The 24,548-nt window shown below is 40.3% G+C and overlaps 1 protein-coding gene across 8 annotated transcripts in view; it reads left to right on the plus strand.

Moving 5' to 3' along the window:
- The window catches only part of PTPRM (protein tyrosine phosphatase receptor type M), a 568,788-nt gene that overhangs the window by 488,083 nt on the left and 56,157 nt on the right, over nt 1–24,548 (plus strand). For all 8 annotated transcript variants that reach the window (XM_075270676.1, XM_075270675.1, XM_075270678.1 and 5 more), the window contains one exon: nt 2,829–2,865. In XM_075270676.1, the coding sequence (XP_075126777.1) occupies nt 2,829–2,865 (37 nt within the window). The remainder of the gene's footprint in view (nt 1–2,828; nt 2,866–24,548) is intronic.

The raw sequence follows: 24,548 nt of genomic DNA on the forward strand, positions 1-24,548 counted from the left end.
ATGCATTGACCAGCATTGATTGGCCGAATGCCATATAGAGTACAGCATTCGGCCAATCAACGCTGGTTCTGCCAGAGGAGACGGAGTCTAAGATCGGTCCACAGCAGTTTCCATTGTGGTCCGATCTCACATGTAGCAGTGCTGACACAGCTCTGCTACATGGAGAAGCAGCAGAGCTCAGCACACACAGGGATGCAGCAGAGCTGAGTGTGCAGCAGGGTTCAGCGCACATTCAGCACTGCTACATCTGAGATGCAGCAGAGCTGAGTGTGTAGCAGGGTTCAACACATACTTAGCACTGCTACATCTGAGATGCAGCAGAGCTGAGTGTGCAGCAGAGTTCAACGCACACTCAGCTCTGCTGCATCTGAGATGTAGCAGTGCTGAGTGTGTGTTGAACCCCGCTGCACACTCAGCTCTGCTGCATCTCCGATGTAGCAGTGCTAGCCATGCGCTCAGCTGGGCTGCATCTCTGGAGTAGCCGAGCTCAGCACACAGCCAGCTCTGCTTCATCTCCAATGTAGCAGTGCTGGCTGTGCGCTCCGTATGGCTGCATCTCTGGAGTATCCGAGCTCAGCGCACGGCCAGCTCTGTTTCATCTCTGATGCTCTATCATTGGCAAAAGTCATTTTAACTAATCACATCCTTTCATAGCCTTTAGAAAGGCTATTCCACACCTACCTTCTGTATGTAAATTGCCTCAGCAGTGTTTGAATAAGTCCGTTTTTATTCATATGCTAATTAGCTTCTCGGTGCACAGGACGTTGTCAGCCAGCTCTCCTCTCCTTGCTGTGTGGTATGTATGAGAGCAGGGAGGAGTCAGCAGCAGCCTGTGCACAAAGAGACTTCCAGAGTGCACAGAGAAGGCTTATTAGCATATGAATAAAACAGACTTATACAAAATCTACTGAGGCAATTTACATACAAAAGGTATGTGTGGAATAGCCTTTCTAGAAAACCTAGGTGCAGTCAGCAATGAACATGGTGAGCGCTTCCACCAGCAGGACATTTTGGTGATAGAATCACACTATCAGGGTTGGTGGAGTGCAGTGATGTTGGCAGACTACTGTTGGACGCTTCAGCGTGATTTGTCATGAACATGTTTAACAAATTTTTGCACATATTTTACAGATATTAGACTTCAAACAGAATTTTTGTTTATCATATAATTATGTATGTTATATACAATTTCAGTAGCTATAGCCACGTTTATGTTTACGTTTAAAATTCACGTAGCAATAATTTTTAAAATACAAGTTTTTGTGCAAAAATTACATTTCTTATGTTTTGAAGTAATTAATTGAAATATAAAATTTAAAATCGTAGACATTTCAAGAATGGCGAGTGATCCAGGAAAACGGTTTGCATATTTGAAATCAGCATGTTCAAATTGACTGAGATCGATTATTGTATACCAAGATATCCGTGGAAAGTTTTCTTTTTTGTTGTTTAGTGTAATTGATTAGTAGGCGTATGACACCCAAGACTCCTACAGATCAGCCGCTTGAAGGTGTCACAGTGTTAGTATGAACGCAATGGCCTCTTCACTATTTACACTGCACATTGTCTGTCCCATATCAGCTGTGCAAGGTAATTATATGTTTGGCCCATAGAAGTCTAGAAGTATACATTGTAAGGTCACTATGAAACAGCCAACTTGCAGTGTAGCCAGTGAAAATGTCATTGCACTTATATGAACATTGAGAGCCCATAAAACAGCTCATCAGTGAGAGTCCTGAGTGTTGGCCCCTGAGGATAGATCATCCATAAAAATGAACTGGAAAACCCCCTTTAAAGTCATGGTAAAGCCATTTAAGAGCTAAACCTCTTGTACATATGATTTTCTTAATACATAATGTTACACTTTCTTGAATATAGCTAGACAGTGGCATATCTTTTAGGGTCCCCCTAGCACCACCCTGTATGCTAAAGCAGTACTAGCTGCATCCTGTAGCCAGGTTTACCCTCACAGAAATCCACACACTTATTCATGCAGCCTCTTGCAACTCTTCAACCCAGCAGGTCAGCTATAATCTCCCATATTGTAAACTATTATAGTTGCAACTTGCTGTTACAGTAACATTGTTGAAATACCGTATATAGTCAGTGTTACTCAGTTTATATGTAGTATAGTACATGCACCAGAGGCCACATTCTGCCCTCATCCAGGGATAACGCCCATGATCTACGATTATATATGCTTTATATGCTGCAGTTGCATATGAGAAAGAATTTATAGGAGATGCTTATGAGTTTTCATCTGATTCTAACATTGTTTAACATTAAAGCAGAAATGGCAGCTATAAAACATATGGGCATGTACACCGACAAAACCCTGCAGCTGTTATCCATATTACTTCTTCATGATCTGATAGAAATTGGTACAGCTGATTTGACTGTATGGCTTTCAGACACATCCTGGCAGCACCGATGCCATGTCTTTCCTTGCCCTAAAGAAGCAATGCCACTAAAGGTTTAATAAGCTGGCACATTAGTAACACAGATGGTGTAAGTAGCATTGTCAAGTGATCTGCTGGGTTCTTTCCCAACCTTATAGCATTTCCAACCTTATGAGCCCCACACTATCTGTTTTGCCGTTCAGAAGGGCAAGGCAGATGGGCATTGGGGGAAGTTGGGGTTAGTAAGGGTGGACCTTTTGCCCCAGACACCATCTCCCTTTAGCTATACCCCTGCAACTAGACCCTCAGCTTGTCTTCGTTTGCACTGTGGCAAGTCTAATTTCATGATTCCTGCTTTGACTGTTACATCTATGTCACGTAGGAAATGCATTTGTGTATTTCATAGATCTTCTGTTCTTCTGATTTTAGGGCTACCACAGACCAAATCACTACATTGCCACACAGGGTAAGTTTGACTCCTTATATCCATAATGTATTTTTTGCTTGCTTTTGTTTTGCTTTTTTTTTTCTTCCATTTTTGTCTATTCTGCATTTACACAGCAACTTGTAAAGCTTCACAAGACAAGGTTGTGTTAAGAGCAGTAACATAGCATTATTCCTGACAGTGAGATTTGTGCAACACCGTTTACTACTCCACACTGCAATATAGCCAGTGCACAATTATATTGTCAGCGCAGTTTGTAGAAAATAGTATAATTACAACCCTGTGCGCTTACTTAAATGCTCGCTGATAGCTCCTCAACTTGAAGAAACAGAAAAATCTGGTGCGTGCTAATAAACACAGTATGTACTTTATTTCCCATTTAATGGACCATGTAGCTCTAAAAAGTGCACATAAAATGAGTTAAAGAAACAAAGACAATGTTAGAATTACTGGTACACATTACTGTTGTGAAGTACAGCGCTGTATGTAAGATGTATTCTCCAAGGATTGCGGGTCTTCTGCTCAGTATATAGGGGATCTGACAAAGCTAAAGCTTCTATGGACACCATTATGGAATTCGTCTTGTCGCCCTCTCACCTGTTCTTTTTCTTACAACTTTTCTAACTAAATTTCCGACTATAGTAACTGTCTGATGACATTTTACTAAAGTCTATAAAATCTACTATGGCAGCAAATTGTAACTTAAGCCAGATGTCTTCTCATGGAAGTTACTGAAAGTCATTGATAAAGTCAAGTAGTTTTTTTTATATAAACTTTGCTATATCTGAATATGTTACTTATACAGGCATCAGAACTTCCTATATGATAAAAATGCATGGAGTTTAATACTGACGCTGTCCACAAACTCCCGTCACATACAGCTAATGCTGAGACAGGCTCCATAGGAGAATATGGAGAGGATATATACACTGTCCTCCCAGCAGGCAGAAATGGTTCTGGCTATAGCTGCTCACAGGATGTTTTCTGAGTTGTGGGACTTGGTAGCATAGCACAGAGGACAAAAAAGTAGTGTGGAAGCTAAAAGTGGTGTCTGATAAGAAGCAAACAGGAGGCTGAACTGAAAGGGAAATAGCTACAATTAGGGTTGAGCCGATCTTGAGATTTCAAGATCGATTTTAAAATCCGATTTCCAATCATTTTCCAGCCGATCTCGATCCCGATCTCGATCGTGAAATTTGCTAGATCACCGATCGGAATCCGATCTTTTCCGATCCCGATCGCTCAACCCTAGCTACAATATGTTTAGTGCAAATTGTGATAGACAATAAGTGTGGGTGATCCTAATGAAAAGTTGTGTTGAAAGTCTTTCTAAGACTCCTACAGGGCAGAGAAAAACTTGGACAATGTCACATACAAATTTATAGTTATTATTGCATTAGGGGCCCCAATAACACCTGCTATAAATGCTCAAATAAATGGGGAATCAATTAACATTTACTCACTTTTTGCTTTCTCTATTCAGATTGGTTATTTGTTAGAAATGAGCAAGGTGTACTTGATATTTCATTGTTGCAGCCAATACCAGTTCAGACCCTTCATTTATCTTATTAGGGAGTGAACTGATGGTAACAAGGCGATGATCCTACTGATCCTACTGATCGCCACAATTGAATTCTTCTAGGAAATATGAACAACTTTCTGGTCATACAGAAAGTTAAAACATATCAAACTGCAATGTGAAAATCCAGCTAGCTAAAGCCTTAAAAATAATACTCTATGACCAGGATGCAGCACCTTCTATGTTTGCCATCGGGCATCTGTTATGTCAGTCCCTTTGTTAACAGGGGAAACTTGGTGAAATTGTATGGGGCTTTGATTTGCACCTAGTGAATATTTGAAAGGCTTGTACTGATAAATCAGAGATACTAGTTGTACAGAAATACTAGTTGTCTTGGACAGTAGTGCTTGTAGGATTGAGCACAATAGTTTATTCCCCCTGAGTCTACTCTTTGTGAGTAATGATTTAACTACATGTTTATATGTAATGTTAGAATTTGGGGGATTCTAAATTGTAGACAAATACAACGTTAAAATTCTTCTTTGTGTACAAAGCGAGTTGTATTCTTCATTGGACATTGGACAGACACAGTGAGGCAAATTTACTATTGGCATTTAATGTTAGACATCATAAATGTAGGTGCAGCAGTCAGAAGATGCACGAAATCTATTATAGTGGTCAGTGGCGTAACTAGCAAAGTCTAGACCCCCAGCAAATTTTTGACTTGGGGCCCTCCCACACAGCATAGTGGCCCATTTCCTGGCCCCCACACAGTATAATGCCCCTTTTAAACACCCCATAAGGTCCCAAAGTGGCCTCCTGACAGTATAATGTCCTATAGGGGCCCCTCCACATAGTATAATGTCCCACCTTAGCTCCTGGTCACACAATTATGCCCCATAATGGCACTTGCACACACAGTATTATACCACATAGTGGCCCCTGCACACACAGTGTTATGCCCCATATTGGCTTCTTCACATGTAGTATTATGTCCCATAGTGGTCCCTGCACACAGTAATATGTCCTATAGTGGTCCCAGCACACAGTGTTATACCCCATAGTGGACCACCCATGAATAATTTTTATACTCTGGGGTCTTTTCAAAGCCTCTTGCATGTTTCTCCACAGCTTTCCCTGCTATACACTGCACAGAGATAAGTCTACAACGTCAAACAGCATACATAGAGTGAGAGGAGAGTCTAATTGCTTAAATATACTTCTGACTAGCTGCTTATGTTATTACTGATGGGATATTAGTCAGAGGCCCGGTTCACATCTGCACATGGGTTTCCATTCGGGATATCTGCTTGGGGACCCCCCGAACAAAAACCTAATTTGAATTAAAAAACGGTTACCTAAGGAAACCTGTGGACCCTATAAACTATAATGTGGGTCTGTGTGGTTTCCGCTCAATTCCACACATAGAATGCAGAGAGAAAAGTGCTGCTTACATGTGGAGAGGGAAATGGAATGGCCCAAACACAGATGTGAATGGGGCCATAGACCGTGAGAAGCTTTCCTTGCTATGCGTAGATTTCCCTTTTCCTTTTTCAGGGATCTTTTTACCATATTGTGCCCTATTTTTGCAGTTTATTGTCCCTGGATCTCCTATATTATGTTCACTTAGGTTTTATTAGCTATTTGCTATTTTACAATTACTCCTGTCAGAATTACAGGCAAAGAAACCAGTAGTAGTAGTAGTATGGATAGTGAGAATGGCAGGTTTCTCTTTATTGTACATGCCTCCTGCCTCAGAGAGAAATGCAAACTGTGCAGAAGCCATTATCAGGCTATTACCTGCAGAAAAACTGATAGGACACCATGTATGAAGGCTTATACAGCCATAGAGCAGACTGCCTAGCTAGATCCTATTCAGCTTTCGATGAAAACTCAGGAACCATATAACAGTTGTAAAACATTTAGTCTGTACAGTATGAGTTGGATATATACAGTATATTTTTCATGCTCTGTGATATCTTCACTGTCTTGGGTTAGTGCATTCTGCTAAGTGGCTTTTGGAAAGTTTTACATGTTTCACTTTACATTGTAGTAACAGAAATTTTGTAAAGCTGTTGTACGTAAAACACTTTACTTAGTCGGGAGCAATTTAGACATCAAGATAAAATTTGTTGTTCTGAGAACCGCTCAGCTGACATGAATGTGAGTTTCCATCAATGTCATTTCAATATGCCAAAATTTGCTGCCAGCTGTAATTTCATATAAAAATATTGTAAAATGTAATATTGTAGAATATTATAACTACGCTTGTGTTTCATACATCCAAGAAATAAGTATAAGGGAATATTGTCTTCTTCACATCATTATTTAAAGGGATGTTCCAGTCTCTGCCTCTATGTCTATCTCCATAGGGTATGCCATAAATGCTTAGTAGATGCAGGTCCTCCTCTGGGTCCTCCTCCATCTGTAAGTGAAGGCAGCTTTGTCTATTCTCAGAAGTCCCATACAAGTAAATAGAGAGACTTGTGCCTTCCTGGCCATCTCTCATTCTCTTGTGGATATGGATGGGGCCCTGTTCTCAGATTAGGTGGAACCTGCAGCTATCAGGCATTTATGACATATCCTATGGATATAGCCAGAAATGGCAAGGCAGAAAACCCCTGTTCTCTTATAACAGAAGACAATAACAAAACAATGAAAACTTATTGGAAAAATATTTTTCAATCACTTTTCATTATATTTTTTGCCTACTGTGACCAGTTGTCATGCTGCAGCAGTTTGACCAATTGCAGGGTTAACTCTGCTACATATGTATATGCCTAAAGCTGCCCACACGTTTGATTTTATACACCCATGATGCTGATCCCACCATCAACATTAACAATTAAAATGTCTAGTTAAAAACATAAAGTAACAGATCCTGCCAACCACAAGCAGAACATTTCCAACACGGCCGGCCTGCATGGCAGAAAAAATCCATCAGCCATAGTTAATAGTTCTTTGTGATATTTTTATAACCAGCTCTCAGCCACAATTGGCCAATTCAGCAATGACAATCGAATGGGTATGGTCCACCTTATCACTTCTAATGCTATGGAAAAGTTACACTTAGAAGTTTCCTGAGGAGTCGCATACTCATCTTTCCTATGTGATGATTGGCAGCTGCTGATCACCTCTTAAGGGCCCGTTCATATGAAGTAAACGCGCATGTATTTTGGCAAAATACACATGAAAAAATACACATGTAAAAATAAGACTCCCATTGACTTCAACAACATTTTTTGCCAAAATATACGTGCGTTTACTCCGTGTGAACGGGCGCTTAAGTTGTGTACTAAGCTCTCCTGTGTGATGATTGACAGCTGCTGATCTCCTATTAAAAGGCATGTATTGAGCCCTCCTGTGGGATGATTGGCATCTGCTGATCACCTCTTAAGAGTTGTGTACTCATCTTTCCTGTGTAATGATTGGTATCTGCTGATCACCTATCAAAGGGGCTCTATCACTGGGAAAAGTCATTTTTAACTAATCACATCCTTGCATAGGCTTTAGAAAGTCTATTCCACACCTACTTTTAGTATGTAGATTGCCTCAGTGGTCTCTGAATAAGTCCGTTTTTATTCATATGCTAATGAGCTTCCAGCCAGCTCAGGAAGTTCCCAGCAGCACTCGTCTCTCCTATGTGTGTGTGCGCAAACAGGAAGCTGAGTCATCAGCAGCAGCAGCAGCATCCTCCCATAGGAAACAACAGGAGAGATGTGCACGATGTATCATGCAACAGTCTAATTGGCATATGAATAAAAACGGACTTATTCAGACACCACTGAGGCAATCTACATACTAAAGGTATGTGTGGAATAGCCTTTCTAAAGCCTATGCAAGGATGTGATTAGTTAAAAATGACTTTTCCTAGTGATAGAGCCCCTTTAAGAGTTGTGTACTCATCTTTCCTGCGTAATGATTGGCATCTGCTAATCACCTATTAAGAGTCATGTACTCAGCCCTCCTGTGTGATGATTGGCATCTGCTGATCACTGCTTAACCCTGCTGTTCTGTTCTACTATACACATATAATGTTCCAGTCATTTTTGACCGGGCCTATTAAAGTCTGGATTTTTAACTAATTTAAGTCTTTTATTTGAATTTCTTTTGCATTATTATACTGTATGTGAACATGGTTGTTCATAAACAAATGAAAAATGAAATCAAAAACTTAATTTTTATTTTTTTTTGTGTCAAAAAATGTTACATGGCCTTATTGCATTATTCATGCATATTGCACATTTGCACATAAAAAATCTTTATAAAACTGTAAACTATAACTAATAACATCAAACTGTATGTAAATATATTTTTTAAAAAAAAAGTCTAGTTTTTTTCTATATAAAATGTGAAATAAGGTTCAAGGTGCTAAATTTACTGTTTGAATTCGTCACAAGTATAATTTACATGTCTTTTACATAAGTACTTTGCACATTTGCAACATATCACATTTGATATGTGATTACTTGATGTTGGACAGGAGGTGCATTGTTTCCGTTTTAGGCTGGTTGCAGTGCTGGTGGAGGCCGTGGGTATCGTCGCAGTGCTAGCGGAAGCCCTTGGTTCACTTTCTTCAGCATGCTGTTGGATCCTGTGGACAATGGCTGCAGCTCCAGCATCTCTGGGTGTTACTTTTCTTTGTTCAATATATGGGCTAACCAGTGATTTTCCCAACTCCTCTAAAAAAAATTCTTCTGACTAGTTGTCGGGGTTTCCTCATCAGATTCCACTTCAGAATCAGATTTTTCTGCATCAGTTTCCCCATCACTTATGTGGTCCTCCTCTTCAGACACATTTTCAAGTGGGACATCATCATCTGAATCAGAGGCGTTTGCAAGCTCCTCCAAATCAGCTTCAGCCAATATCCGTTTTCTCATCATGCAAAAATACTTTGGAATGAAAAAATAAAATGTATTCATAAACAATAATACATACACAATACATACACACACTGGCATATACATATATACTCACAGATACATACATACACACACTGACATATACTGTACATATGACATACTGACATACATAGAAATAGCACTTACAGCTCTAAGTCTTTCCCCTCCTTCTCCTCCTGTAGTCAGGTAGATCTCCACACAGTGGTATAGTATTGAGGACCTGCAGGTTATGTGGTCAGGTCCTTCATCCCTCTTCTATGTGTGCAGGAAGCTGCTGGCAAGTCCTTCTCTGTTCCTCTTCTGCTTCTGATGAGTTGTCAGAGCTGTCTCATGTGTGCTCTCTATGTTCTCTCAAGTTGTATTGAAAGTGAAGTAACTGTATAGAATAGTATTATACTTGTCTACTGATAAGCTAAAACACCCCATTTAGCAGCCCAAAGTAAAACAAACACATTTTGTCAGACAGAATTTATTAGTGCTCTTTTCAGGTCATTATTAGATAATAGAACCAGCTAATACAAGGAACCAGCTAAGGGCTCGTTCACATCTGCGCCCGGTCTCCGTTCTGCAGGTTTTCGTTTCCTGCACAAAACAGGGACAGGAGATGGAAAGCTGCAGGACTCCTTCAAACCCATTCATTTGAATGGGTTTGAAAGGTGTCCGGCTGTGAGCACTGGTGAGCGTTTTATGCTCTCTGCCGTGAAACCGTTTTTTTTATACCGGACACAGAGTCGGACATGCAGTACTGTGTGTCCGGTTTAAAAAAAACGGTTTCGCGGCGGAGAGCATAAAACGCTCACCGCCGCTCACGGCCGGACCCGGTCTGACAGCTTTCCGTCTTCTGCATGCAAAGCTGAGAACGGAGTCCGGGCGTTAGTGTGAACCCAGCGATAGACAAATAATTCACATTTACCATGTGAATGGTTGACAACTGAATTGAACTATTTCTATAAGAACAGCACATAACTATACTGGAAAGGAATCCAGCTACAGTATCATAATTTGAAAATGTATGTATGTGTAACTCTGCATGGACCAAAGGGACCTAGATAAATTGATAAATAGTAGTAGATGAACTATATAGACCAAAATGAGATTATAACTCCCTTATTTTTTTCAAAAAATGGCTGGAGATTAGTATAAAAAGCTATCGATCATTTTTGACCGAACAGTACAAGTGTAAAAAAAGACGTGGAGCAAAAAGCAAACAACAAATAAATAAATAAAAACTGCTATTAGTAAGAACCTCTCAAATGAGGAAAAGTCAATGAACCACAAGTTTCAGATCTGCATAATGAAAATTTTAAAAAATATCAAATTTCAAATTTGGTCATTTTTGACAGAACAGAACAGCAAGGTTAAGGATCATGTACTCTGCTCTCCTATGTAATGATTGACAGCTGCGGATCACCTCTTAAGAGTTGTGTACTCAGCTCTCCTGTGTAATGATTGATAGCCACCAGGTCGGTCCAGAGGAAGCCAATTCCTCCCCGTAAAATTAAAACTGAACTAAATCCCTGGATCCACATCCTACCCTAAATATTCTGGTTCCTCTAAACCGTGATATATGTAGTTTCAGGAAAGGCATCCCGATCCCTCTGGTACTAGTTTTTATCCATCAACACCTCCTATGTCAGGCTCACTGCTCTTACTGGAAAGACGAGTTGTCTATGAGTTTGGTAAAACCTGTCCTGTAATATCACTGTATTGCATCTGCCTGTGTCCAAGACATTGGTAGTAAGACTAGGGGCTAAATAGTCTAGCAGCTTCTTCTAGCTTCTTGTTTCTGCACAGCATGTAACATGTCTAGGTGTGAGACCGAGTTCACCTCATACACTAAGCCACTGTTCACAAAGGCTTTACTAGTAACATTTTATAACCGTGCAGAAGCATGTCAGTAATAAGCCTTGGTGCACAAAGAGTTAAAATAATAGGAGCGGTTATCTCTGGCTACCTAAAAAAGTATGTAATGATGTCACTTGGTCACAGGCTGCTTAGCTGTCTGTGACGGCTCCCCCTAGGCATCTAGTAACATCGCTACAGATTCATTACATGGGGCTGCATGAGGCAGTAATTCAGCGAGGAGACAGCTCAGACACTAATACAAATATATGACACCCTGTATTGTTTGTGAGCAAGCAGATCAATTAAGTCAAGTGGTTTAACCCCTTAACAACTATAGCACAAGGGTATATTCATAAGATATACTCACCAAAATTGCACTGGAAAAGTATTTGTGCCAGAAATACAGGCATTATATTTGGCTGTAGCTTTTAAAGGTTATTTTTAGAGATGAGCGAACACTGTTCGCATCAGCCAATCCGAACAGCACGCTCCCATAGAAATGAATGGAAACACCTGTGACACTGACTTTGCCGGCGGGCATCACAAGTGCTTCCATTCATTTCTATGGGAGCGTGCTGTTCGGATTGGCTGATGCGAACAGTGTTCGCTCATCTCTAGTTATTTTACATTTTTCACACGTAAAAACTGCAAGCACATAAAAGCTATGATAAAAATGCACGTTTCTTTTCCTGATGCATTTTGGATGAGTTTTTTTTCCCGCAACTTACAGAGAACCTTTCACCACCTCCATCTTGTCTGACTTTTTACATCATTTATTAGGCGCTGCTCTATTGATTCCTGCTCCACCATTCCTGAGCAATAAGTGCTGTTAGTTTTGCTGCCTGATATGTTATTTATGCTCTGTACTGTCAGGTGGGCAGTGTCAGACAGGTTCAGGGAAGGGGTGTGATTCTGAGTTCTGACTTTGTCCACCTCAGTTAGGGGTCTAAGTTACGCCCACTTCTTGTTCCGGCTGGCTTCACTAGTTGCCGGTTTCGTTGATTGCTACCAGTTTCTATATATTGTAGGCACTATACTATTTTATATACTTGGCTACAGTTTAGTCATTTTATACTTCTATGTTAAAAGTTAAGTTTTAATATTGGCTCACACTGCTTCTCGAGCACCTCCCTGTATGCCCCGCACTCACAGCAGTGTTAGTGCCTAATAAACCTTTGACATATATACATACAGTTCCATGCATTCATGTGTATGCATTCCTGTCATTAGATACCCAGAATCCCCCACTTGCCTAATGTACAATATCTGTAGGTAACTATATCCCCGCCTGTGTGGATGGCTGCTGTTTGGACTCTGTTCAGACCAGTAAATGGTTACATGGTGGGTGTCTGTAATGCATAGAGTCCGCGCTCTTAGTTTCATCTTCAAATTGGTATTTGTGATATTTATCTAGGAAAGTCTGTTTTTCTTAAGACTTCAAGTTGACCAAAATCTCCATATATCCTATCACAAAAAATGTCATGTATGCAGAAAGATTTTAAAGAAGGAAAAACGAATTGTCGGTATTAAGTAAAACATGTTTTTGAGTTGGAGATCTCACTTGACATATTTATAATTTCATTCTGGCACCAAGCAGTATCTGGAGTGCAAGCGGATTATTTACTGGATGCCGAGATGTTGACAGAACACAGCCTTTCCTAAGAAGAGGCTGAGAGATTGCAAATGTGTAAAATGTGATTATCCTATCACTGTAGGAGAGGATTATTCTTAGATTTTTCTATAATATAAAAGTCTCTGCTTGCCTGCAGATACAGAAGGAACACAATGTAGCCCTGTGACTTGTGTTCAAAATACAGTACGCTTACTTATTTCTTTACATGGGAAATTGATCACATTGTGCCTGACTAGTGGGCAAGATGGCATGTCTAAAGATATGGTCTCAGCCGGCCTTAGTCATACGCCAACCAAATCGCAATGTACAGTACAGGGAATGTAATTATACTTTTACACGCCATGCCGCCTTGTTATCTGCAACTATGCTGTAGTACGATAAATGCAAAGTGGAATTTGCTTCATGAGATGTGCAAAAGATTTGCTCTTAGAAATATAGATCAGGGATGAAGGACATGCAATAAAAATAGGGAAATTATTAGCCATTTATTGCTGTATGTACAGTATGTGTATATACAGAAGTATATTCATAAGGCCTCTGCCACAAAGTAGAATGTAAAATCTATCAATATTTAAGTTCTTAATCTTTGTGCGCCGTAATGCTAATTTACAGAGGATATGTCACCTCCTCCTACAAGTCCAGGTCTTTACATCTATTAATAGGTGCTGTTTTACTAATTCCAGCACAGTAGGACTTTTTCCTCTAGCCCCCACCGTTTCCAAGTAATCAATGCTGTGTGAACTCAGCTTGACTCTTCAAGTCTTCTGATCTTATAATCAACAAGTTGCAGCTGTGCCAAGTCTGCCCACAGCAGTCAGTAAAAATTTAGTTACCCTTTAAAGCTGAGGCCCCTCGTAGCGTAAAACCACAGCGTTTTATAGTACCTGCAAAGTGGATGGGATTCTGACTCATCCCATCCATACGTTACAGAAAAATATCCACTGTAGACATGCTGTTATTTGAAAAAAACATTGCGTTTTTGTATATCGCAGCATGTCAAATATACTTATGGAAACGTTGGTGTTTTACGCATAGGTGTGATTGAAGCAGAAAAGCCTTCTCTGAAAAACACTACAGGAAAAAACGCAATGCATTTCCGCCACAGTTCTTGACTGCAGCTTGCTACATGTGGCCATAGCCTAAAGAGCTATTACCAATCAGAAATCATCCAGGCAGGCACATTTTAGCTACCTTGCAAAATGTAACAAGTAGAGATGAGCGAACACTAAAATGTCCGAGGTTCGAAATCCGATTTGAACAGCCGCACACTGCTCGACTGTTCGAACGGATTTCGAACCTCATTATAGTCTATGGAGGGAAATGCTCGTTTCAGGGGTACGCAAAATTCGATAAAATTATACTTACCAAGTCCACGAGTGACGGTCAGGCTGGATTCCCCTTGAAGTCTTCTCCCGGCGCAGCGTCCCCGCGTCTTCTTCTGGCTGGAATTCACTCTGCCTAGGCATCGGGGCCTAGGTAGAGCCGACTGCACATGTGTGGACATGCGCAGTCGGCTCTGCCCGGCCCGATGCCTGAGCAGAGCCAACTGTGCATGCGAGGGCATGCCTGCGCATGCGCAGTCGGCTCTGCCTAGGCATCCGGCATGAATTCCAGCCGGAAGACGCCGTGGGGACGCAGCACGGAGGAGACTTCTAAAGGTAAGAGAAGAACCAGCGTTGATTGGCAATGTATAGCATTCGGCCAATCAACGCTGGTTCTGCATCGAACCTTAAACTTCAAACAGCTAGTAGTGTTCGATCGAGTACGAGTATTTCGAATCCTGTAGTATTCGATCGAACACCTACTCGATCGAACACTACTCGCTCATCTCTAGTAACAAGTAGTCCAACAGCAAATTTTAGGACTAAAGATATAAAAACAACAACATTTGTATTGCGCTTTTCTCACTCCAGTGTAAACTTATTCTGTTATGGTGCGAGTGTTATTATTTGCCATGAAATGCCATACTGAATAGATGTGTTTTGACAAAGGGGCACTCTAGATATTTCAAGTTACCGTTATCCACAGGATAGGAGATTACAGGGAGTTCTGACCACTGATACCCAAAACAATCATAAAAACTTGCATTTGTATTGAAAAATTTGATCAAAAAGTTATCCCACTTATCCACTGGAAATAGGGTAACTTGAAATAACTGGAAGACCACAGAGACTTTTCCTGATTTTTGGGCAGAAACCTTGTGGACCCCATTTTAGTCAATGCAGCAACCACTTTTTAAGTGGATAGAGTTTTTGTTTTTTGGGTCCCCAAGCAGACCCAAAGAATGGAAACCCAAACGCTAGACTTGTATACTACCTGAAGTATTTATAAATAATTCATAAAGCGTAAATGGCTGAATACCTTTTAAGTACAGCTTAGGGCTCGTTCACATCTGCGCCCATACTCCGTGTGCAGGTTTCCGTTTCCTGCACAAAACAGGGCAGGAGACGGAAACCTGCCGGCATGTTTCAATGCCATTCATTTGAATGGCCTTGAAAGTCTCCGGCTTTGTGCGCCGGAGCGTTTTATGCGCTCCCCGGCGAAACCGTTTTTTTTTTAATCAGACACAGAGTCGGACATGCAGTACTCTGTGTCCGGTTTAAAAAAAAAAACTGTTTCACCGCGGAGAGTATAAAACGCTCACCGGCGCTCACGGCCGGACTCGGCATGACAGGTTTCTGTCTTCTCCATGCAGAAGACGGAAACATGAAAACGGAGTTCAGGAGCTGGAGTGAACCCAGGGTAACGTGAATGTCTCACAAACACCGCACCTTTTAAAGTACAGCTAGCTCTGAATCACTCTAAGGCTGCATTCACACTGAGTAACGCTGGCGTTTTTTGTGCTTATTTTTGCACATAGCGCCGCGTTAACGCCGCGTATACGCCGCGTTTGCACCGGTCAACGCCACCGCAAAATAGCGCAGCGTATACGCGGCGTTAACACGGCGCTATGTGCAAAAATAAGCACAAAAAAACGCCAGCGTTACTCAGTATGAATGCAGCCTAAAGGTGCATTCACACTAAGTATACGCTGAGTTGATTCTGAACGTAAAGCACGTTCAGAATCAGCGCGTACAAAGCAGATCCCATTCATTTCAATGGGAGCCGACATATGAGCGCTCCCCGTTGAAATGAATGGGCTGCTTTTTTCCCTATTGCTTTCAATGTGATACGCGCGTATCACCAGAAAACTCTGTATGAATGGACCCTTACACGTGCTAAATGGAACCCATTGAAGTGAGTGGGATTCTGTTTAGCATCGCTGATCCTTACACAAGTTATCATATAAGAATCAGCACGCATAACTCCGTGTAAATGTCCTCTAAAGTAGTTTTCTCCTTCCTCCTCCTTTGCCTCTCATTTTCTAAAGTTTATTTTCTCTGGATTCACTTTCTTATCCTATCTGACATTAAAGGTTTTCACTCCATAGATTCTTTACAGTAGATTCTGAATTGTCTACTTAAGCTTTGGAAGTCTTTCTTCTCTGATATATTTCAGAACTATCTATAAGACGTAACAAATATACACAGTCTTTTCTTTTAAGTGCACGCTATTATTAAGGCTTCCCATTTGTAATCCATACCAATACAAACAGACCCCATTGATGTTAAAGGGATTCTATCATTTAAAAATACAGTTTTCAAATTGAGAGCACATAGGAGTGGCCTTTAGAAAGGCCATTCATCTATTACCTTTATTTTGAAGGTCTGCGCCGCTGTTTCAGAATTTTTCTCCTTTTCTTCTTTATGCTAATTGTGCTCAGAGCACAACGTTGTCATCCATTCCAGCACCACTTCTGTCTTCTGCTCCTAATGTGTCTCCTCTTCTTCTTTCATGAGACCACTGCAAAATGGCCGGCGGAACAACTGACTGCGCATGTTCCGTCGCCATATTATGGTGGTCTCGTGTAAAAAGAGGAGGAGACGAGTCAGGAGCAGAAGAGAGAGGCGGCAATGGAACCTATGACACATCTGTGCTTTGAGCACAGGGGAATGCCTCCTAAGTTTTCTGAAGATCAACTTGCATAACGAAAAAAACAGACAAAACTCAAAAACGGCAGCATGGACCTGAAAAACAAAGGTAGGAGAACAATAGCTTTTCTAAAGGCTAATCTGACGTGCTTTTAGTTAAAAAAATATATATATATATTTTATAATGATAGAATCCCTTTAAAGGGGTATTCCCATAACTCTTGTTCTGAAGCCTGAAGGCTCTGTACTATCTTTACTTCCTGGATTTCTCGCACATTGGTGGGCAGGGTTTCACTTGCTCTGCATTCTGCTATGACCCACAGTATGACGCTGATGTGGAAACTGATGTAGCAGAGCTGGATTTGAGTCAGCTTGCATTACATACAGAGGTAACAGACTCCTTATCTCAGCCCTTATCAGCCAAATTCAATTAAACTGGCTGATAAGTAGAAAAGCTGAAGATAGACAGCACAGTAATCCCGAAGTTCTCACCTCCCCCATCCCCTATATGAGGAGCTCCGTTGCTTCTCAGCCCCTCCCCCCCCTTCCCCGAGAGCAGGCAGAAGCAGGCAGCTATGTCACTTGACAAATGAGCAGATAATCCCATGCACCAGTGTCAACAATGAAGTGAATAAATTAAGATAGCGGCCAAACAAAGCAGTTTTCATAAAACAATGTATTTAGGAAAAGTCTTATATCCACATAAACTAGCAGTATAGATAGGATCCTTGTTATGGGATAACCCCTTTAATGGAGCCCATAAGATCTTTGCTATTTTTGCTATCAAATATACTGGGATGGTTGATGGATCTCAGTTGGAGGCTCCCAATATGAACAAAGCATTACTGAGTACATTTTTACTCCTGTTTTATAATACATTGTAATTTGTATAGTGTTACAGCATGTTCACATTGTTGTACACCTCTCAGTCACACATCTGCAAGATTTCCTGACAACCCGATATTGACAACATGCTTTAATTCTGGAGTGAAGCCTAATTTTCATTCAGTAAAAGGAAAACATTTCATAATGAAATATCTTTGTTTAACTTGATGTTAATACTTTGGAAATGCCATCCATCCATCTTCTAGCAATCTTCAGAAGCCAAAAGGAGATAATTAGTCTTTGCAGGGAAATAGCATTTGAGCAGTCATCTTCAAAGCTCTGCGGAATTCTTATGATTGAGATTTAATTGTTCTCATACTCTTCTTCATCTGCATTCAAGCTATCAAGTGTTAATGAGCAAATATAATTGTAGGCAGCCAAAATGTGGCAAGTGTAATCAGTCTGTAATAGACAACAAATCTGGCCCTAACAGAGCTGACAGTTGTACTGTTATGTGACTGCTGGAGCATCGGGAGATACATTAGAGTGCCAGAGGGTAATAGAGGGAATTGACTCTCTATATGGAGGAGACGACTGCAATATTGACATTGTCTATAAAGTGCTGCGGAATAAGGAAGTGAAGTAAATAAATATGTATTACACTTTTACACTATAGCAGAGGATTGAACAGATTACACAGTAATTTAATATATATATAATTTTATATATATATATATATATATATCAGCAATTACATTGACATTTTGTCAAAGGTAACAAAAAAAATTCATAACAAGAAATGCATAAAAATTTTAAAATAAGTAATATTTATACATAATATACATACAATATAATATACACACAACCTAACAGCCAGTCACTGATCATAGCAAGATACGTCAAAAATCCAGGGCGTTTAGCACTTCTCCTAAATATTTCATAAGAGAAGAAAAAAGCTGGGGAAAAAAAAAACACAGCAAAAACTCAATAAAAAAATGCAGAATAAACGTAGTGTCCTAAGGCCGGGCCCCCCATCACGAAAAATTCAACATTTTACATTAACTGCAAAGTGGATGGGATTCTGGCTAATTCCATCCACATATTGCGTAAAAAAATCCTCAGTGGAAATACTGTGATTTAAAAAACGCAAACGTTTTTGTAAATCGCAGCATGTCAATTATTCCTATGGAAACGCTGGGGTTCCTGTATAGGTGTAATAGCAGCAGAAAGTCCACAGAGGAAAACTCTGTACACTTTCTGTGTAAAATGCTATTGGGAACAAACGCAATGCTCATACTAAATTTAGCAGAGGGCAAGGAAGAGTTTAGAAATTAAAAGAAATAAATCATACTCACTTGTCCTTTCATTGCAGACATAGCCCTCCAAAAACTACATTTATAATCAACTTGACCAGATGTAGCATCCTAACATATCAACAAGACAAAACATTGTTGCTAATGAAATGTTAGTCATAGACAGCAAGCGGTTTTCCTTATTGTACTCTGAAGTCTTTCTTTCTGTGTCAGGATCTGTTTAGCTGCAGCATAACCTGGATTTGTAGTCATGTACTGTACTTGTGTATCTTCTAAATTATGTTCCTTTGAGCTTTTATGAGCTACGTGTTTACTATTTTAGTTACGCCTGGCAGAATTACATGTAAAGAAACCAGTAGTAATGATAGGGGCAGATTGTTTGTTATTGTATACATTCCCTGCCTCAGGGTGAAAAGAAAAATGTGCTGCAGCCATAATGGGGCTATTAGCAGCAGGAAAACCATTATGAAGGATTATACAGCCATATAAGAGACTGACAAGCCAGGATCTGCATATATTTCATCTTTTGATGAAAACTCAGATACCCTTTAATTGTTATGCCAAAATGTCTAGGCCTTCAAGTTGAAATGCTAAGAATTCTCCATAAGGTGAATGTAATTCTAAACGCAGGTACCCTTTAAGTCCCATTTTTTGAGATTTAAATATAAAAGATCATTTCTTGTATTTAATTCTGTAATGAATTATGTCTCTCGGTGGTAACATTTGTGCTGCACTGGTCTTCTACAGTGCCGAATACCAAAAATGGCAATTGTTAGAGCTGAAATTAAAGTGACGGAGCTAAGTAAAAGGTCATGCAGGACCAATGGCTGGTAATTACAGGTATCAATAGCGCCATTTAAGGCCTGGTTCTCATTTCATTTTCGTTCTATTACTTAACTATTACACAAAAGCAGAACGGCTCCTGTTATGAAAAGACTTAATGTCGCTTTAGATATCTGTTTAATGTGTCATACAAGATGCTCGGTCAATTTACTTAAATCAGACATTTAATGTGAAGATACTTGAATGGAAAGTGTAGCAAATTTTTCATTTAACAGAAATATAGATGCCATGTGGTCGAGACACAGTGATTTCATTCATCTAAATTAATAGGAAAAAATCCTACTGTGCTTATAATCAAGCATTCTATTGAAGAGCACTTCAATGTAATGTCTACTTTAAGAGTTGTGAGTGTCTCGGTCTTGGCCATAATGGTCTGTGTTACCTATGATGCATTATCCACAAGTTAGGTAATTTATCATGATTTAGAGCATGGAACCTGTACAGCGCCAGACGGAGTCCTTATATTCTGTATTGTATGGTCCTACAATATGGTGATTTAGAGCACAGATCCCATATGGCATCAGACAGAGTCCTTATTGTCCTGTATTGTATGGTCCTTCAATATGGTGCCATATTATGACATGAGATGCTATTTTTTTCCATTGAATTCCTTATGAATGAAAAAAAACTCCATATGACCTAATAGTAACAAAAGGTACAGAGGTACGATATGTCCCCTGGACATAATCCAGAATCGTTGAGCATTTGTATGGTTAATATTGAAAATGTTGAGATTATATTACCGTATACACTCGAATATAAGCTGAATTTTTCAGCCCAGTTTTTGTGCCGAAAAAAACTCCCATCGGCTTATACCCTTCCCCAGCACCCAGCATCTACTGCACCCAAAAACTCAGACCATTTAATTTTTGAAAATTTCCAGTAGCTGCTGCATTTCCCCCCTAGGCTTATACTCGAGTCAATAAGTTTTCCCAGTTTTTTTGTGGTAAAATTAGGGGCCTCGGTTTATATTCAGGTCGGCTTATACTCGAGTATATACGGTAATCTTGCAATTAGGGTTGAGCCGATCTTGAGATTTCAAAATCCAATTTTCGATCATTTTCCAGCCGATCCCGATCGTGAAATTTGCTCGATTGCCGATCGGGATTTGATCTTTTCCCATCCCGATTGCTCAACCCTACCTGCAACATATATGTATTCTGTGGATATACATCTATGTTGCTATAGTCACAAAAATCTAAGCTGAAATGGATTACTGTACACAGCAAACTGAACACCATATCTAAAAATCATGCAGTCAGTGTATAATATGTTCGAGGCAGATTATATCACCATTGAAATGTCATCAGGGTAAGGAGAAGGGTCATATGTAGATATATGTGAACGTGAGTAGGTCAACTAATGAATAAGACAAGGTGAACGCAGGGAGAAAATAAACAGCAGATCCTGAATATTCCTTTCTCTTAGTTGTCAAAGGAAATGTTTTGATTTGTAATCAGGTTCTATTCATGTGAATGTATTCCATTAATTCTGATGCAAATATGTGCGCTCACCTTAGTTCTTGAGATGTCTGCTTTTATGGTTTCATTAGCATAGATGCCAGGATAGCTCAGATATAACAATGCTTTTACTAATATATATAGGCTGCTGAAAAGATAACTGTTCACTAAAATATCAATTATCTCTTTATTATGCTAGGTGTTATTGAGTGGCGGGGAGAATTCTGCTGACATCCCCAGGATGAGTGTCTTATATAATCACAAAGTAGTAAAATATGTGCATACACTGTGGTTTAGGAAAGTAACTTTATTATCGCTTCATTAGGTCCAGCCTGCTGTGACAAACCACAATGCCATGTTCACATCAGTTGGCAAGACATATTAGGCTAATATCAGCAAACCTTCAGATTTGGGTGGAAACCGCTATTTAATGTGTAAAGGGGCCTCTGACTCCCCCCGCTCCCCCATTGATCTGGCTGTTGGATTTCAGTATGATAATCCTTTGTTCTCTTAGAAGAAGAGCTGCTGCCATAAAAGTCATCCAGCATTCTCCTCCACTTACCCCATGAGAGCCAGGAAGGATAGCTGATCTTTATCTAATGTGTATGGCCATCTTCTGCTGGTGGCGAAATATGTGACAATAGTGATGTAAAAGTGGTAAAGTAGTTCTAATATCCTCAGCTTGTGAACGATATAGACAGATCATATAAAATAATCAGATGACATGATAATGGAATTCATTAAATCAGATACCCTTCTCCATCAATTGTAGTATACTTTTGCCACTAAAAAGTCCCTTTAAGAAGTCCCTGTCTTCTTAAAGGGATCCTATCATTTAAACACATTTTTTTTGGGTTGACACGTAGGAATAGCCTTAATAAAGGCTATTCGTCTCCTACCTTTGATGTCTTCTCTGCTCCGCCGTTGGCTTGAAATCCCGGTTTTCACCAGTATGCAAATGAGTTCTCTCGCAGCACTTGGGGTGGGCCCCAGCGCTCAAACAGCACTGGGGGCGTCCCCAATGCTGCGAGAGAACTCTCCAGTGCCGCCTCCATCTTCTTCAGGAATGGGATCTTGACGCGTCTTCTTCCAGGGGTTGGCTTAAAACGTCTAGGCCTAGGGCAAAGCCAACTGCACATGCCCGCTGGCCACAAGAAAATGGCCACTTACACAGTATTGTAAGCGGCCATTTTCTAGCGGCTGGTGGGCATGCGCAGACAACTTTGCCCTAGGCCTAGACGTTTGAAGCCAACCCCCGGAAGAAGACGCGTCAAGATCCCATTCCTGAAGATGTAGACAGCGCTGGAGAGTTCTCTTGCAGCATTGCGGACGCCCCCAGTGCTGTTTAAGCGCTGGGGTTCGCCCCCAGTGCTGCGAGAGAACTCATTTGCATACCGGTGAAAACCGGGATTTCAAACGAACGGCGGGTTGGAGAAGACATCTAAAGGTAGGAGACGAATAGCCTTTCTTAAGGCTATTCCTACGTGTCAACCAGAAAAATAATGTGTTTAAATGATAGGATCCCTTTAAGAAGACACTTTAGTGAATTTAATGAATTCCAATTACTTTGGTCCTTTATTATTTCTTGAAATGAGAGGCCTAAAATCTGAGGCTGCAGCCCGGAGAGATGACAAGACATGAATGGATATCTGTTATGTGCAGAGGTTTCATGTGTGGAATTTTATCACCATCTATATAAATGTTCACATGTACACAAATTTGCAATAATTTTAGCCAAGTAGGATTAGCCAGTATATAATGATGTAAATGATCGTAAGAGTGCACACATTGTGTCGTAAATCAGAAAGTCATTAGGATTAGTATTTGGTTTTGGCTTGGTCTCACTGACAGTGGACAGGCCTAAGTTGTGACACTGTTACATTCACCCAATCGGTAACCAAATTGTCCTTGTACCGCTGCTATAAGATTATGAACTTCTTTATTTTATCTTTGCATGTGTACTGCTAGCAGGGATATAGGACACCAATAAAGCACTAATGTGTCTCCAGCTATAATGTACTGTACATCTAGTAATATAAATATAATGCCTTAACTATAGGAAAAGTAACATAGTAAGAATGTCATCTCTCATCTCTATGTTCACCGAAACTGTGACACTCAGAAAATTGCAATGTGAACCATTTGTTCCTGTGAGGCATTTAACTGATGCTAAGTGGCAGTAGAAAATGTGACACATTAGGCAGATCAATATTTGCCTTATTATAGAGTACTAAAACTCTGGTAACCTTTGCCATATCATTACTGCAGGTACAAATTAGCATTGTATTCAAGGCTTTGATAGCACCGGTCGCCATTTGATGTCTCATCCGCCTCAGCATACAAATGAAACTAAACAAATGACATAGATAATTACGATATGTGGATTGGGTGCGGGGAGGGGGGCGTTTTGGGGGAGTTGAATTCATTTTATTAGAATATACTAGTCCGGGATGATAGTGATACATTTGTGATCATATTCCTTGTTATTAATTTTCTGCACAGCATCTGCACCAGGACTCTGGCAAAATTTAAGGCACATACAGATTAGTGTATTTGCACCATGTGCAGCCATATCTGGTAAGATTATGTGCAGCCATTTTATTGCTACTTAATATAGAACCACTTTCTGGTAAAATGGTGAGCAGCCATTTCTGGTAAGTTAGCATGTACAGCTGGTTACTGGTGACAGATTACATCATGTCTTCTCACAATCTGAAACAGAATCTTTCAAGAATTGAATTTATTGGGCTCCCTCAATCCAGCAGATAGCGGCCTATTAAATAAAAAAAAATAAAGTATTTACTTACCTACCTTTGCGGTCTCTTGACGCTACTGCTCCCGCGCCGCCTTCTCTTCACTCTGCAAAATATGCTGCCTGCGCTCAGATGCAGAAGTCCAAACTAACGCAGGATAGGGCCGCTCGGTTTGTTTTCAGAATGGCCCTGTCCTGTCCTGGACTAGTTTAAGTTAAAAAAAAAAAGTCCTGTGGTCGCCGCTTCTCCCTCCGAAGTGCCACCTGAGGTGGCCACCTTACCTCGACTCATTAGAGGTGCCGCCCTGATAACACCTAGGCAGCATGCCCACCATCTTGGGGCTCTATTTGACTCATACCTCGCCACATATTCAGTCACTTGCACACTTGTGTAACCTACACATTAAAAACCTTTCTAGAGTTCATCTTTTTTTCACTATGGAAACATCAAAACCCTCATTGTCGCTCTGATGCACACTCGTCTTGACTATTACAATTCTCTACTAATTTGTCTTCCACTTACTAAACTCTTCCCTCTATCATCTGTCACCTTTCTGTCCACCCGATACACAGAGGCATCTAGCTTGTGCCAGTCTCTGCATTGATTGTCTATGCCCACAGAAGACAATTTAAACTTATCAC

The sequence above is a fragment of the Leptodactylus fuscus genome, chromosome 4, assembly GCF_031893055.1.
Source record: "Leptodactylus fuscus isolate aLepFus1 chromosome 4, aLepFus1.hap2, whole genome shotgun sequence".
NCBI classification, from domain to species: domain Eukaryota; kingdom Metazoa; phylum Chordata; class Amphibia; order Anura; family Leptodactylidae; genus Leptodactylus; species Leptodactylus fuscus.